At 36.3% G+C, this 17,652-nt stretch overlaps 1 protein-coding gene across 2 annotated transcripts in view; it reads left to right on the top strand.

Moving 5' to 3' along the window:
- Positions 1 to 17,652, top strand: part of GABRB3 (gamma-aminobutyric acid type A receptor subunit beta3) — a 221,778-nt gene that overhangs the window by 188,813 nt on the left and 15,313 nt on the right. For both annotated transcript variants that reach the window (XM_014851376.3, XM_014851375.3), the window contains exon 7: positions 13,786 to 13,938. In XM_014851376.3, the coding sequence (XP_014706862.1) occupies positions 13,786 to 13,938 (153 nt within the window). The remainder of the gene's footprint in view (positions 1 to 13,785; positions 13,939 to 17,652) is intronic.

Raw genomic sequence — 17,652 nt, 5'->3', positions numbered from 1 at the left:
AGCCACGGTAAGAGAACCTGCTTAGCTATATTCAAGAGACAGTATGTACAGGCTTTGAAAACACAGACTCTGGAGCCAGACCATCAGAGCTTAAGTCCTAATAGAAATTTGCTAGGAGTGTGACCCAGGGTAAGTTATTTAACCTCTCTGAAAAACCAGGGATATTAATAATATATATTTGGTAGGGGTGTTGAGATGATTACACGAGTTAATAAAGTAAATAAAGAGCCTAGAATAGTGCCTGGCCCATAGTAAGCACTGATTAGCTCTCATTAATTAAAATGTGTGGGACCAGCAATGAGGCATATTTTGAGGAATAGATACTGTGGTGGCTGACCAGAGCTTTGTATGTTAGAAAATCTATGACATTATTCTCCTGGACTATTGGTCATGACTGACTCCTAGTTGCTTGTCTGAGGGTTTTGTAAGAGTAGAGATTGTTTGGGTTCATATTTGTATCCCTAATACATATCTCAGTGCCTCGTTCACCCAATAATTTGAAAACTGAATGATTATTGAATTGAGACAGGAAATCTGATCATCATTACTAGGTATGTATTCAACTCTAATCAAATGGATCGTTTCTGCAAAAGAGATGCTTTATAAATTAATGACATTATATATTCAAATGTCTAATGTACTGAAATATTATGCGTTAAAAGAAAAATCCCCATAAAATCTCTTTGTACCTGGGGAGGAAATTAAGTATAACTTTGCCCAGAAAGAAGAGCTGTGTACATAAGTGTGTTTTAAAGATAACAAAGAAGGACTGTCTTAGTTCATCAACAAATAATTATTCAGTTCTTACCATGATTCAGCAAATAGATTTTGTAAAAAATATTTCAACCTCTTTATACTCAAAACAAAGCAGGTCCACATTACTGTAACTTAACTTATAACTCTAATGGCATGCTACATTATAGTTTGTAGCACCTTGTTTTAAACTTTTTTGTTAATGTCCCTTAGAGATTGGTGGTTAACAAATAAATTAGCCCAAGTTAAAGTACAGGAAAACTGAAGCCCAGTGATGATAAAGATTTGACCAGATTTACATAGTAAAGCTAGAAAGGACAAAGATTAATCCCAGGTTCCTGACAAATAGGAACCCCTGATATATTTTTTGACAAAGGTTTAAAAGACTAGCTTTTTTTGGCTTTATTTTAAATGATCATTTTCCATGCTTTTAAATATTAACATTATAAGGGTTCTTACAAAATGTGTAAATAGTTGGCATGGCAACAATCTCTCCCATGTGGGCCTGTCACTCCCTCCTTTACATTCCTTATTAATGTGTGTTCTTGATGCACAATGTTTTTATGCAAGTTTCTAAAGACTGACATTGGGAGTGGAATTCTAATCCAGGGACCTAGAAGTGCTTATTCCAACACCCAGAAATCCTCACTGGCAAGAAATGTACCTCTGTCTTCCAATCCATACTGCACTTTGCTGCCGGATTAGTAGCCATGCAGCACCATTTTCACTGAGTTGTTACCCAGCTCCAAACCCTGTGATGACTTCCCTTTGCCTGCAGCACGGAATCCAGGCTCCTTCAGCTTGGATCCAAGTCTAGCTCCAACCTCTCCTCTTCAGTTTAGCCCACAAGCGTCCCCAACACAAAGCCTTGGTTTTAGTTGCTGCATTTAACTTTTTTTCTCCACCAATCATTCACTCCTGCATTTTGTCTAAAGACTTTTGCTCCTTTTATAGCCTCCATTTGATATGTTTTCTTCCTCTTTTTATTATCCAAATCCAGTACATTCATCAATGGACAGTGGAAACACCAATACCTCTCTGCTTGGCCTTCCTTGAGTGTCTCTGCCAATTATCTTTTTGCTTTAGAAAGCTTCGAATCACACACTGACAGTATCCTTCCTTTATTAACTGTCATATATTATTATTATACTCTCATGTATATCAGGCATTCAATAAATATATTTTGAATTAATTCGTTTGTTCATAACCATGTGCTCAGAATTCCTGCAAAATGCCCAAATCCCAAATACAGATTCTCCTAGAAAGTCAAACAGAGAAGAGAAAGAAAATTTTCATTAGGCCCATTGTATATCATTCACTATTTAAATCTTCTGGATTTCTTAGAAAATCCTTGATCTATTACCAATATTCTTTCTTGATCCAGGACTATATTTTTTAACAGAAGAGTTTATAAAGTGAATACTGAGATTATTCTTTGACACCCTCAATCTGTAGCTTTAAGCCAAACTGAAAACATGCGTGAATAAGGCTTTCTCAGAAAGAGAAAGGAGGTCAGATTAAAAGAGAAACAATGCAAGAGGGAGTCTCTCCCTCCTCAGCTTGCTGTTACCTAGATGTAAGACTGCATGGTATTTCATTTCTGCTTTAAATGTTTAAATGACGAATGTTTTTATTATAGTCAATAGAGTTCTCCCTAATGTGTGATCTAGTTCTATACAACTCATTAGGGATTTATGGTTGAATTTCAGGAAATACTGAAAGTGTATTTTTAAAATAAGTGCAAACCTAAGACTAGTTTTTGAAATGCTTTTGATTGAAACCTGGAAAGATATTGGCCTTCTATATAAGCTTTGGGCATAGTTTAAGAAATTTTTACTGCACTTAACTTTTAAAGCTGTTTTAGATAGACAATTTATAATCACTTAAAAGGTGAAGTTTAAAAATCCTTGGGGCGGGGCCAGTGGTATAGTGGGTTAAGTTTGCGTGCTCTGTTTTGGTGACCCGAGGTTCATGGGTTCAAATGCCAGGTGCAGACCTATACACCACTCTTCAGGCCATAATGTGGTGGCATCTCACATACAAAATAGGGGGAGACTAGCACAGATGTTAGCTCAGGGACAATCCTCCTCACCAAAAAAAAGGAAAAAAGTTCTCTCAAAAATATTTAATAAAGCAAATATTATATAGTCATTTTCTAATTATTGAAGTTAAACCAGTGATTCAAGTAGAAATCTCAATAAAGGAAAGATTTTCATTCTTTTATCCAATTTCTGTTTAATTAAACATGATCAATATACATGCATTACTAAAGTATTTAGGATGTGCCAGAAATACCCAGTTGAATGTCCTTAAAGCAAACAGTTCCCAATTCAGCAAAAAAAATCTGAGAATTTCAAGTAAATTGTCGAACTCCAGTTGGTGGCCCTTCTAAATAAGCTGTAATTCATTAAGCAAGACACTCCTAAGAAAGTTTAGAATTTTTCTCATGCATTATTTTTTTATACAGAGACTTGCAGAACAGAGTTTATGACTTTAATGATTATTTTATAATGTTTCTAGATGTATACCTACAGAAAAATGTTAAAAATAGAAATGTAGAGCTAAGTGAATTATCATAAAGTCTACAGTCGTTTATCTGCCATCAGATTAAAAAGTAGAATGTCTCTGGCACACCAAAATTCCCACTATGACCCCTCCTAATTTCCTCACCTTCCTGCTTCCCAAAGGAAACCACTATCCTATCACAGTAAAGTTAATTTTCTCTGTTTTTGAACCTTATTTAATGAGATAATAGAGTTTGGATTATTTTCTGACTGCATTCTTTGTCAACATTATTTTTATTAAATCTGTGTCGTTGTGTTTCATTTATTTTCCTTGCTATACTACTGTGTAAATACACCATGATTTATTTATACACTCTACTACAGGTGGACTTTTGTGGCTAATGCTACTATGAACATTCTTTTGCTTGTTTTTGTGAATATCTGCACACATAAATGTTGAGTATATACCTAGAAGTGGAATTGTGAATGTTCAAGCTTTTTTGATTATGCCAAACTTTTCCCAAGGGGTTGTACCAATTTGCACTCATACCGATAATGCGTGAGAGTTCCTTTTGCCCCATATCCTTGCTAACATTTCATGTGGAAGTCACCTGCTGGGTGTTGGGTGATAGCTCGTGGTTTTAACTTTCATTTCTCCATGTACTAGCGAGATTGAGCACCTTTCCCTGTTGGCTATTTGGAGATCCTCTTTTGTTAATTATCTGTGCAAGTCTCTTTTATGAGTTGTTTGCCATGAATTTTTTTATTGTTGATGGAAGCTTTTTAGAGGTTATAACATGTTAAAAAGTGTCCTTTTTACATTGAGACATACAGTGCCACATGGAATTGATTTTATATGAATAGTGTGAAGTATGGGTCAAGTTTCATTATTTTCCCCAGTGCCATTGCTCTGCAGCAACACCTTGTTTTAAATTGTTTCTATGTGCACAGGTCTGCTTTTGGACGTTTTATTCTGTGCCTTGGGTTTATTTATTCATCTTTGTACCTTTACCTCACTGTGTTAATTACTGTAGCTCTAAGTAGAGCAGATCCTTCCTTCTCTTTCTTTTTATTTACTGTTTGCTTGATTATTTTTGGCCTTTTATATTTCCATACAAATTTTATAATTAGATCATTATAATCATCTCCTTGTCACAAATTTCTTGCAGTTTCTAAAAAATCTTTATATAACTTTATATCATATTTGTTCTTGTAGGATATTTTGCTTGTTAGAAAAATTTAGATTGGCATGCTTTTTTTTTGCTTCCTGTTTGAAGATATTATTTCATTGTCGTAGGATATATTTGCTGGTTATAGAAATCTAGATTGGTATGCTTTTCCTTTTCTGTTTGAAGATATTATTTCATTGTCTCTGACTCCCATTGTATCTATTCATTTGTTGGTCTAACTGCTGCTAGTTTCAAATTAATCTGTTTTCCCCCTCTTCTGGATGCCTATGTGATTTTTCCCTTGTTTTTGGCTTCATTGGCATTCACAATGTACCAAGATGAAGTTTTCTCTGTAATCATTCTTCTTGGTGTTTGAAGATCTTATTGAATCTTTGGCTTGAGATCTTTCAGCCATTTTGAAGCATTGTCAGGCATCATTGCTTTTGCTCCATTCTCACTCCCTTCTTCCTCTTCTAGGGTTCCAATTCCAATTCTAACAATTCCAGCATTAGGTCTTATAAGTATATCTTCCATATATCTCACCCTCTTTTCTGTATTTTTCATTTTATTTCCTCTTCATGCTTCACTCTGGAAATTTTCCTCTGATTTCTTTCAGTTCAACAATTCTTTCTTCATCTGTGTCGAATCTGCTATTATTATCCATGGAAACATTGTAGATGTTTCCTTTCCTCAAAGAGGATATGTGCCTGCCTCTGACAGGCAGCTAGAAGTGCTAGTAAACCAGGGCAAGCTTCATCTAATTTCTTGGATTTGGGTTAATTCTGAGTTCAGATTCAGCTCTTGTTCATGCTTGAGTCCTTCTGGTTTATCTTTGCATTTTAGGTGGAGTTCTTTGGAATCCTACCCCTCAGATATGAATTTAATACAGCTTCCCTACTTGGTGGTCTCTGTCAACAGGTTTTGCCCCCTTAGTCTCATGAGTCTGTCAAATATTCTGCTTAGTTTTTCCTCTTTCTCTTCTAGAACCTGCAGCTACCTGAAACGTGGGGCTCAGTTTCTTTTTTCTCCCAGATCTTGGCCCAGATTTTTACTAGCTTCAGTGCTTTCAAGGAGATATATTTAACTTTTGTCCATTTTTTTTCTAGTTGTTTCTCTTAGGAGAATTATATAATTCCTAAACACCATGGTTTATTTTTCACTCATTTTGGGTTTTTCTGAAAAGCTTAAGTTGTTTAAATATTTAATTCTTAGTTAGTTTGGACTATGAGACTGAAAAAGAAGAAAATTTGGAATATATTTTTTTACAGTCACATTTTGGAAATTATAAAGCATTTAATTCTGTATTTTATGATAACATTATATAGAGGAAGCATTTGTCCAGAATAGTGTGCTATTGGGGAGAAAGCTGTAAAGCTCAAAGTCAGGAGATTTAAGTCCTTGGTTATAATAATAACAAGCTGTGAAAATGTGAACAAAGCAGTTGAACAGCAGATAGGTAAGGAGATCACGTTAGAAGAAACACTGAATTATATTTATTTCAACAAATATATGCAGCTAACAATCAAAGAGTCCCTTAAATATCGCCCTGGAGAGAAAATCACCAGATTGGGATTTCAGCCTTTGTATTGGTCTTAAATGTATATTCTGCTGACCAGCAAAATTTGAGATGTACAGTTTTTGCCAAACCTGAAATTTACTCCTGACCGTTTGGTTTTCTTTGAGCTAAAAGCCTGAGATTTTTGCTAGATACACGGAGAAGAGATTATTTAATATGTTTCTTTAATTATATCATGTTTTTATTTCTCTTCCTTTTTTTCTGGAGTAAACTTGGATTGATATATTGTAACTTTATTTCCAAATACTTCCAACAAGATTAGAAGAAAGAAAAAGAGAAGGATCTAAAAATGAATGATGATGAAAGAGTTCTATTAAGAAATGTGAATTTTTTATTCTTCAAAATTACTTTTCAACATACCATTTTGCTTTTCATTAATGATTATAATGAATTGAATTTTTTTAAAAGTCTGAATGTCACCTTGTTAATACATGACTTAATTTTCTCTATTCTATTTGTGAACTCCAAGCTTTAGTCTTTTCTAACCTAAAGACTTGTGATCAAATTATTGCCCATTGGGTCTATAAATAACACCTACTATAGGTCTAAAGAAGATATTAAATGAAATGTTAAAAGAAGGAATTACCATCTGTATCTCATTTATAATTTAGCTTTTTTGTTTTAAAGATTTTATTTTTTCCTTTTTCTCCCCAAATCCCCCCCCGGTACATAGTTGTATATTGTTTGTTGTGGGTCCTTCTAGTTGTGGCATGTGGGTTGCTGCCTCAGCATGGTTTGATGAGCAGTGCCATGTCCACACCCGGGATTCGAAGTAACGAAACACTGGGCCACCTGCAGCGGAACGCGCGAACTTAACCACTTGGCCACGGGGCCAGCCCCCTCATTTATAATTTAACTTAATCTTAAATTCCAGGGACAAATTCCCATTCTTTTACCCCTGTTGACTTTTGTTAGGATTCTTAGAGACAACATGCTTCACCTGTGCTTCCTGGCCAAATACTACCCCTAATCCCTCAGTCCAAAATGGCAGGACCAGAGCAAGCTCACTCTAAGTGCCAAAGGGGAGCTTAACTAACTTATCTTGTTGCTATGACGTCATTTTCCTTTAAGGGCTTCTGATCTATGAAACATGTCTCACTACAGAAGTCAGATTTCTTCGGAGATTCATTGCTTCACACTCCCTTTGCAAAAACAATTCTTGTCTATCTTCATTTTCTGGAATTGCTTTTAAGACCTCCAGCACAATTTTTAAAATATGCTCCAAGGTAAAAACTCTTAGATTACAGAATCCTGAGCACAGAGGGCACCATAGAGTGAGAAAATGGGAAGGAATTTATTGAGTGTGCATTTGGGGCCATCAGATAGTATGTTTTGTACTTGATTTATATTAAGCCATCTAAGCTCCATCTAAGTAAAGTTCCATCTAAGTAAAATACATGTATAGGTATTCTATTTTTCTTTATAACAGATTTATTGAGATATAATTCACATACCATACAATTCACTCATTTAAAGTGTATAATTCAATGATTTTTAGTATATTTACATAGTTGTTTGATCTTGACCACAATCAATTTCAGAATATTTTCATCACCCCAGAAAGAAACCCTGTACACATCAGCAGTCACTCCACATTTCCCCCAACCTGCCTCCCCTAACCCTAGGCAACCACTAATCTAATTTCTGTTTCCTATGGATTTGCCTATTCTGTACATTTCATATAAATGAAATCATACAATATCTGGTTATTTGTGACTGGCTTCTTTCACTTGGCATGAAGTTTTTAAGGTTCATCCAAGTTGTGACATGTATCAATACTTTATTCCTTTTTATTGCTGAATACTAGTCCATTATATGACTATATCACATTTTGTTTATCCATTCATCAGTCAATGGTCATTGGGTTATTTCCACCTTTTGGCTGTTAGGAATAAGGCTGCTATGAACATTTGTGTACAAGTTCTCCCATGGACGTATGTTTTCATTTCTCTTAGGTATGTACTTAGGAATGGAATTTCTGTGCCATATGGTAACTATTCTTAACCTTTTGAGGAACCGTCAAACTGTATTCCAAAGTGGCAGCACCATTTAATATTCCCAGAAGCAGTACATGAGGGTTCTAATTTTCCACATCCTCATCAATACTTGTTATTGTCTGTCTTTTGGATTGTAACCTTTCTAGTGAATATGAAGTGGTATCTCATTGTGGTTTTGACTTACATTCCTCTATTAAGTAGTGATTTGAGTATCTTTTCATGTGCTTATGATTGAAAACTCGTCTTACCTTCTTTGAAGAAATGTTTATTCAGAGCCTTTGCCAATTTTTAAATTAGATTGTTTTTGTTTTTTGTAAATGTTCTTTATGTATTCTGAATACAAGTCTATTATCATGTAAATGATTTGAAAATATTTTCTCCCATTCTGTGGGTTGTCTTTTCATTTTCTTGATGGTTTCCTTTGCAGCATAAGTTTTTAATTTTGATGTAGTATAATTTATCTATTTTTTCTTTTGTCACTTGTGATATTCTTGCCCTGATAACAGGGTCTGAGAAGATAGTTTCCCAGAAGAATGTCTAAAATAAATGATGAGATTGAACCTGGATTGTTCAGACACCCCTGCTCTTTGCTCCAGAGTAACGTGATACAACCTTCTTGTTTTATTGTGGAGGATCAGAAAGAGAGTCATTGCCTGGTTGAGATAATCTTTGTAAAAGATTTTTTTGAGCTCCAGTGCTGTTTTCCCTCTTCCTCTTTCATATTTCATATATCTCTTTTCTTTCGTGGATTTTTTTGAACATATAATAATTAAGGTGACAAGTAATGGGAGTGAGAATATTAATAACAGTTTTTGAATTTTAGGTAGTATTATAAAGTAAAAAGGTAGATTATAAATGAATGAAACAGCATATTAAAGACCCTCAAGAGCAGCACTGAGCTCACAGAGCTTCTTAGGCAATGGTGGGAGAGCCCCCCACAGTGGCCGTCTTGAAGGGGGAGAGACACATGTGCATAGTTCAGCTCTGCTGCAGTTGTTAAAATATCAGTTTGTTACTTTATAGATACATTTGAGTGGCTCTTATCACTCCACAAAAGTGATGTGATACTCTATGTCCACATTTTTTATGAGTTCTTCAATAATATTAATGCCTTACAGAGCGATATTAATTTAGGCTGGATGAGAGATCCAGAGCCTTGTTTCTGGCCATAACTTTCAGTGCATCTGGGGAGAAAGAGTTGAGATCAGCAGCTTCAATAGATAGTTTTGCCAAGGAAGTCCTGAATTAGAATGACGCACTTGTGTTCAGGGACTGTACCTTTGTCTGTTGGCTCAGCATCTCCTTGGGAACCTGACCACATCTGCATTGGCACAAAGGCTTTAGGGCTTCTGTGCCTTTCTGTCGTAATTTTTAAGCTTCTATTGCTGTTTTGAAGGGTATGTCTTAGTGCAGCTGACTCACTATTTCTCAACTTTAAATTATTGGCCACTAGTTATGATCATTTGGGGAGTTTTCCCCATAGATGCAGCATACCTCCTGGCATTTTTCATGCCAGTGTAAGGTGTAAGGACTTTGTGTAACAGAGCTATGAAGAGACTATTATACACTCTTTAAGATGCACATCAAATGGCAAGAAGCCTTTGCCTAGAAGCATAAGTCTTGACATCTCTGAGGATTCTTGTGTTTATTAACATTCTGAGGTCTCTCTCTCTCATGGCCTCTTGAAAGGCTTTTCATTTGACCTTGCTGAGTCCTTTACCCTGGAGGCTTTCCTGCTTCCCTGCCTGGAAAGAATCTTATTCAACCAGAACCATCTCAGTTCAGATATCATGAAACCTCTCATGCATCACTAAATCTTGCACCCCACAATATTTTTGTATTTCCAGTGTAGACCTTACTTCTGTTTTACTAAAGCCAGTTCTGTATAAGTCTCTCTCTGACATGGATTAGGAGCTAGTTGAGGGCATAGACTATCCTCTTATTCATCTTCGTTGTCTGCTCCACTCACCATTTGCACCTCTGGGATTATGAGACTGGGATGGGTGGGGCACATCGTGAATGCCTAAAAATTTTGTTGATTTGAAGTGATATTTCACTTTTAAGAAATAGAATATGTGATATTCTATTTCTTACTTATTATCTATTTATTACTTATTCTTCTATAGATATTCTGTATCTATTTCTTACTTATTCTATTCTATTAATAAACAAATACATAAGAAAATGGTGTATTTTCATAATTCTAAATCCTGTGTTAATGAGAAGTTTGGCAAATTTCCAGAGATTAAGGTAGTTTTGAAAGTGGATTAGCATTCCCTTCCTCAAGGTCTCTAATCATCTTCCAAATGTTTGACTATACAGTCATGTCATTGGCCCCCATGTTGCAGGGGGCAAGGATTCCCAGAAGCATGTCAGTTGTACTTCATTACATGCGTATCAATATTTGCCTCTGTTGGGAACAGCTTTCCCGAAAAAGATGTGCTTTGGAAGATGCTAAGAAACTTGACTTGGAAAATGGAAAGTTGAGGAACATTGTAGATTATGTTATCATTCAAAATATATTTTCCGCTCTACCCTGGGAGAGAACTGAACTTTCTTACTCCAGTGACATAAAGATTGAGATAAGACTTGCTCTGGGCAATGAAATGTGAGGGGAAGTATGTGTTACTTCTACCACAATGTCCAGCAGTGTCACAGATAGAGGAAGCTAAGTGTCTATGTAGTAAAAGAAAGAAAGAAAAAACTTTGTTGTAAGCTACTGAGATTTGGGGGGCCTTTTGTTACTGTAGCATAAGCCATGGATATAGTGGCAAGTATCTGAAGCAAGGAACAGCCATTCATAAGTGATGAGAAAAGCATGAGATTGCCTTGAATTGCAAAGTAAGATCCAATGCTGAAGTTACTTCTGTAAAGATGTTGAAGTTGCCATGGGATTTCAAACTAAGATTCAAACAAGATATTGAATGTTTTGCATATTAAACTCACTAAAGAGTCACATAAACAAATCAAATATACCTATTTTTATTCTTTCAGCATACAGATGTATTTATTGATAACTAGAGATGGTTTACACATTTAGCAAGGCATTACAGTGTATGAAAAATACATTATTCCACAAGCTCTGCTTTTGGGTTTGTACAACTTGCTAAGGAAGATCTCACCTTGGTAATTATTAATAATTGTAATTTTAATGAGAAAGCAAATAACTCAAGAGGATAATTACTTACATTTTGAGGGAAGAAGAAGAAAGGATTCAGGGAAGGGTGGCATATGACCAAAGCCTTGAGGTATGGATAAAGGAAGACATTTCTTAATAAGGGAATAGTGAGTGTGAACCAATAGAGGCAGGAAATATGGACAATTGTTTTGAGTCAGTGAGGACACTCTTTGAATAGAAAATATTATGCTTAATTCAGGAACATGGTGGAAAATAAAACTAAAGTTAATTTGGGAAAACATTTTGAAGAAACTAAAATTCCCAAATGAGTATTCTAACCTTTATGTGAAGCAATGAGCCATAGAAGGTTTTGAATATGGCATGACAGTGCACGCCCATGCTGTGCTTCTGGAATTTGTGGATGGAGCATGGGGCCAGGGACCTGGAGATGGCAAGGCCCACGATGAGGCTCTGACCCAGATCAGTAGTGCATTATGTCAGTGATCCACATATACATGGAATGTAATATAAAACAATAGAGTGTATCAAATCTATGTCCAGGGAAGATTTATTCCAATGATGGTGTTGGGAAAATTGGTTAGCTGCTTTTGGAACAAAAATCAATGTACACACTCCTTTTAGATCAAACATTGAAATAAGTGCCAACCCTCAAAATAAGTTTGTGGTTAGACCTCTGTTGTGAACTTATCTAAGCCTAAAAGCAAGTTTTAAAAATAACAAGGAAAAGATGAGACAGATTCAACTACATACAAAAATTTAAGTACTTATATGTCTCCCACTCAAACCCTCTATAAGTTTAAAAAAAAACAACTGAGAAAATTCTTGCAGAGAATACAAGCAAGGATTGGTGTCAAAAGGACTTAAATGAATAAGTAAGAACAGTAAAAGGATCAAAAAATGAGAAAAATGAATAAGTATAATCAGATCATTTATGAGATTAAATACAGAGGAAAAAAACATTTAGGAAGCATTCAATTAAAGAAAGTGATTAAAAGGACAAATTTTTCACAAGGAAATTAGCAGGAGTTATTTTTAAGAAATATTTTGTAATATTTTCATGTTTACAAAGTGAGATAGGCAATTCTATAAAGTGCTCATAGCAGCATGTCCACTGGTATGATTTTGTTTGTGAAGTAATTTGGCAATTACACATTGGCCTAGCAATTACCCTTTTACCATATTCATCCTAAAGAAATAAGTCTAAATATAGCAAAAGGACTCTACTCAAGATATTCTTAAGAATATTTATAGTTTTGCAAAAATGGAAATAACCTAAATTTGCAGCATTCAGGAAAATGTATTTATGAACTATAGAGTACATATATATATGTATTTGATGGAAAATTAGGAAGAATTTAAAATTGTGTTTACAAATAAGCCTTTAAGTGTTGGGTCTCTTAGGTGATTTCTTTTCTCCTTTATATAAGTCTGGCTGAAAATGTGGGTGATGCTAAGGTAGGAGCCTGGAGATATAAGTCTTTCATCTTCTACATAGAAGGAACAGTCATGTGAGTGGGTCAGACTACTAAAGAAAAGAAAGTGGGGACAAAAATAGAAAGGGACATGAAGTAAAGTCTGGAAAATGCATGTATTTGGGGGCAGGAGGAGAAGAGGAGCCTGTCAGTCTTGGAGTAGACGGAGATCAAGAAAGGCAAAGTCTCTTGAAGCTTACGGTGCAGCAATCTCAGGAAGAGAGCACTGTCCATCAGTGAGGGTGGGAGGGGAGGAGGCAAGGAAGTTGGAGATTAGAGAAAGCCACTCACTGGGTTTTCACTGATTGACCTTCCAGCAGCTTCATTAGAATCCAGAAGATCAGGAGCTGAGAGGTTTGAAGTGGATTGTTGAAGTGGACAGGAGAAAATGGCGCCTATACTTGCCTTGCTCCAGGAAAAACAAAATAAAACAGAAAAGACAAATATATAACTAAACGTGGCATAATCAGTGGGCTGTTTTATCACTGCAATGGGAGTGGTGGTGGGGATTTCGATGTGCTAAGTGGGACACACACATCAGAAGATTAGCACTGGAATTCACATACAAGAAACCGGACCAGGTGCTTCTCCAAAGCTCTCCTTAGTGCCTTTTCTATGGTTAACGCAGAACATCTTTGGGTACACCACTGCCTTTTCTGAGACCGAACTTGCTTCTGTGCCTCTCCAGCTCTCAAGGTACCCTGAGCTATCCCAGTTGGTTGAGGATCAATGCCTCAAACATCTGTGCACAGTGTCACTCTATATGTGCTGATAGGTGCCAGCTGGTAAAAGCCATTTTGCGCAATAAAGCCTTGAGCCAAATCTTCCCTATATATAGTGGAGAAGAAGGGGACCATTAATTGAAAACTAAGCAAGGTATTTGGCATTATTCTGTTTCTAAGCTAAACTTTCCCAAAGTTTTCCCAGGGGCAGTTCTCAGCTGAGCATTTAGCTTTAAAAGAGTACCTCATCATTACCTTGTAAATAGACTGAAAATCATTCCTCTCTCAATTCCTCTGTAAATACCATCAGGCAGACAGAAGCAAATCACATGGTTGTGGACCAACTCTCAGTTCATGGGCTTTTCAAGTGCATGCTTTGTCCATGGAAGTCAAAGCAAACTCTTTTGTCTGCTGTTTCTTTTCTCCAGTGTAATCCGTGTCTATTTACCGTAGGTGCCTACCCTCGGCTCTCACTGAGCTTTCGGTTGAAGAGAAACATTGGATACTTCATTCTCCAGACTTACATGCCCTCTATACTAATTACGATTCTGTCATGGGTGTCCTTCTGGATCAATTACGATGCATCTGCAGCTAGAGTTGCTCTTGGTATGTGCTATTTTAAAATGATATCTAAAATGTAAATTAACTGTATCATTACAGTATTCAGAGTTCAAAGACTATAGTTCAGCTACAAATTTTTGACATCATGACACCAATCTTGCTCATATATTCACTCTTTATCCTAAAACACTAATTTCATGCATGATTACCTTGATGTGTTAATTTAATTATAAGGCTCAAATGTGAATTTTCATGCCCATGAAAGGGAAAATATGCTTGCAGAATATTTGCATAATAAAACTATTTTTGACACTAATTTTAAAGCAAGGATTAACATCTCCTGTTCAAAATTATTCTGTGGCCCAGAAAGACTTGATTAATTGTGCATTCCTCTAAGTCAGAAAAATAGTCAAATATTATAGCATATAATTGGAATTACACAATTTAATGGTGTTGAAATATGTGATTAGATTCTGAGTGATTACTGAGAGCCCTCCTGATCTTTTCTGGCCATTGGTCATTTGACAACTGGATTATTAGCTGATGTACAATACGTATTATATGTTCCAATGATATTTCTAATATTTTTTTATTATTAAGGGAAAGCTTGTATTTTCAGAAATGTTACTCTATTAAGTTAATTATTATGAAACTGCATGGGCAAAGTAATAATTTAAATACATTTTAGATTAGTACAGAGCTGAAGAGCAGCTAATCCAGTCCAGCCCTTCTTTGGATAGGGTTGAATTTTATTCCTAAAAGTGAAATTATCAATAGTACTTCTTATTTTTGGCGGGGAAAGATTTGCCCTGAGCTAACATCTGTGCCAATCTTCCTCTATGTTTTAGTATGTGGGGCACCAGCACAGCATGGCTGCTAACAGAGCAGTGTAGGTCTGTGCCTGGGAACTGAACCTGGGCTACTCAAGCTGAACTTAACCACTAGGCCACCAGGACTGGCCCTATCAATAATACTTTTTTAAAAATGATGGGAAAGAATTATCAACACATATGCTAGTAAATTAGCTTACAGAGAAGCATAAGAATTCAGAGTTTCAGTTATCCCTCTTTCTTCATTTTTCTATTTACCATCTTTTCCCAGAACTTTAAGCTGATTAATATTTTTTTCTAGGAGTATCTGTGTACATGTGCATATATGGATGTCTGGTTTAGACCCACATATATGTGACTTTCAGAGTTATAGTTAAAATTAGATTTTTTTTCCCCCAGGAAATAACACATAAAAATGACTTAAGAAAATCAAGTAGCTGTTCCTAAAGGTGTTGGGTGAATAAAAAAGCACTTTGAGGGTCTGACCCCATGACCTAGTGGTTAAATTAAGTGCACTCCACTTTGGTGGCTTGGGTTTGGTTCCCAGGCATGGACCTACACCACTCATCGGTGGCCATGCTGTGGCAGCAACCCACATACAAAACAGAGGAAGATTGGCACAGACGTTACCTCATGGCAAATCTTCCTCAGCCAAAAAAAAAGCAGTTTGAGAAGAAGAAAGTATAAAAAACTAAAAGTGCTGTATTAATTGTTATGTAGTGCTGATGGATATGGTAAGAAGAGTCTTTCAAAAAAATCTCCAGGATTTGTCTACAGCCTGCAGAAGTTACCCTACAGCATCAGTCCTTTCTGTAGGTTTAGTTTTTTTTGTTGTTTTTTAATGTTTCTAGATTACTCTGTTAAACTATTTTCTCTTCTTCTCACTTGGAAAAGTCAGAGCTAAAATGAATTTGCAGAGGCAGATTTAAATTTTGCAGAGCTGTTAGCTTATACAATTTCAGAGCTCTCTTTAAGAAAAAGAATATAAAATATACAAGTATAAAATTTCTGGGACCCTCTCCCCAAGCCTGAAAGAGGCCTATGCAAGAAGTGACCTGAAGCTGAAGTTCATGAGCTTCACAGTGAACCAACCTCAGAGTCTTTATCGTTATTGAAACAACTAGAGAAATATGAATACAAAAGAACCATGATTATCTGGCATCCATAGGAGTGAACTGTACTGAAAATATGAATTTCTAAATTTTCTGGTTATACAAGTACTATAACTCCTTAATTGTAAAACATTATTTTCCACAATATTAAATAGATAATCTGTCTGAAGTAGGTTGTAGTCAACCCAATCTCATTACAGTATACGAAAGTAGATTTCACTTTTTAAAACTTTTATTACTGTAAACTTAAGCCATCCTGCTGTGGCTTTTCTCTGCCAAGAGTTGCTAAGGCTTTGCCACTGGAGAAGTGCCAGGTTCTGATTGATATCAGAAGCCTGAGAGGCAGGTGTGAGTGCAGAGGCAGAAGTGAAGGGCATTTACCAGTGTTGAGGTGAACCTGAGGCCTGGAGTTCTACAAGGCAGCCATGATCTTAGGGCCACAGTGGCTGAGCAGACAGCAGTCCAACAGGTCCAGCTCTTAGAGTGGGACACCAGTATGTTCCTTCCCTCTGTCCCACCTTCTTCCTACATAGATCATGGTTACTGAGCCCGGGTCTGCAGGGCTTGGGAAATGTCAATTGGTCACCTCCAATTGGTTAAGGAAAGTATATCATAGGGTCATGAATGCTCAGTAACAACAAGAACAATCATTCAGGCTGAGACTTACCAAATACTCAGGTGCCAGGTTCTCTGCAAGGCCATTAATGTGGTTGCCTTACCTATTAGCACAATAGGCAGTGTTATTGTTCCCATGTTACAGAGCAGGAAAATGAGGTACAGAGAAGCTACATAACTGGTACAAAGTCATATAATATTAAGTGTCAGAAGAATGATTTCAATCCAGTTAACTGACTCCAGGGCACTCTCCCTTAACCATTAGAGGTGATTCCTATGGTGTCAATAGATAGTTCACAGAAGGGTTATTTGGTCTATTAGATTATAAAAACCATGGATTAATACAAAAAGCTAAGCAAGAATTATTTTTAATTATTACTATTGAAGGAGGAATCCCTCAGAACCTTTAAGACGCTAATGTGCTCCGTGCCTCTTTAAGAGGATATGGCCATGGTTTGGAAGGCTTTGATTGGAGAACTCCCCCTTCCCCTACTCCACTTCCACATCTTGTCATATACCACACTCTTTGAAATGCTTAAAATGCTGTTTCCCTTCATCCTGAATGGATGCACCACAATTAATGCACCTCATTTCTAAATGAGGTCTGCACAGAAGGATGCTCAGCAGAGACCTCCATGTATCACTCTTTCTCTGGCTCAGGACACGGTTGGACCTAGAGTTGTCTGGGGTTGTCTCCATACTGAGAAGAGAAATGTGGTTCTTCATTCAACTGTACTAAACAGATGCTCTGTACACTTCAGGATTTTATGCTTCTGCTGCCCAGGGTCTGGCCCCCAGGTCTGTTGAACTGGTAGTGTTAGAAGCCACCAAACTGTGAAGTTGGGAGTTGCAATTAGATGGTCTTCTTCAAAACCCTGAAGTCGACCTCTTGGTGAATAATAGTATTGGTCCTTCTAACTGTGAAAATTTATACTAAAATAATTTAGGCGATATTATTTTGATCACAAAGAAGAGAAATAAAATATCTTTTGATTAAATGACGCGAATTATATTATTTCATAGTCATCTTTATAAATGCAGTTTTTCAAATATAATATTTCATTAACATACTCTAAATGAGAAGTAATTTCACGCTAACAATTAGAAAGACTTGACAGCTTGGTAAATGTATAGAGAGCACAGAAGGTACCACTCAGCCTTCTCCCATACTGCAGTTGGATGGTGTCCCCTTAAAGGGTGGA

Source organism: Equus asinus, chromosome 2, assembly GCF_041296235.1.
Source record: "Equus asinus isolate D_3611 breed Donkey chromosome 2, EquAss-T2T_v2, whole genome shotgun sequence".
Classification (NCBI taxonomy): domain Eukaryota; kingdom Metazoa; phylum Chordata; class Mammalia; order Perissodactyla; family Equidae; genus Equus; species Equus asinus.
Note: the sequence above shows the minus strand (reverse complement) of the source record. Positions and strands in the feature narration are given on the sequence as shown.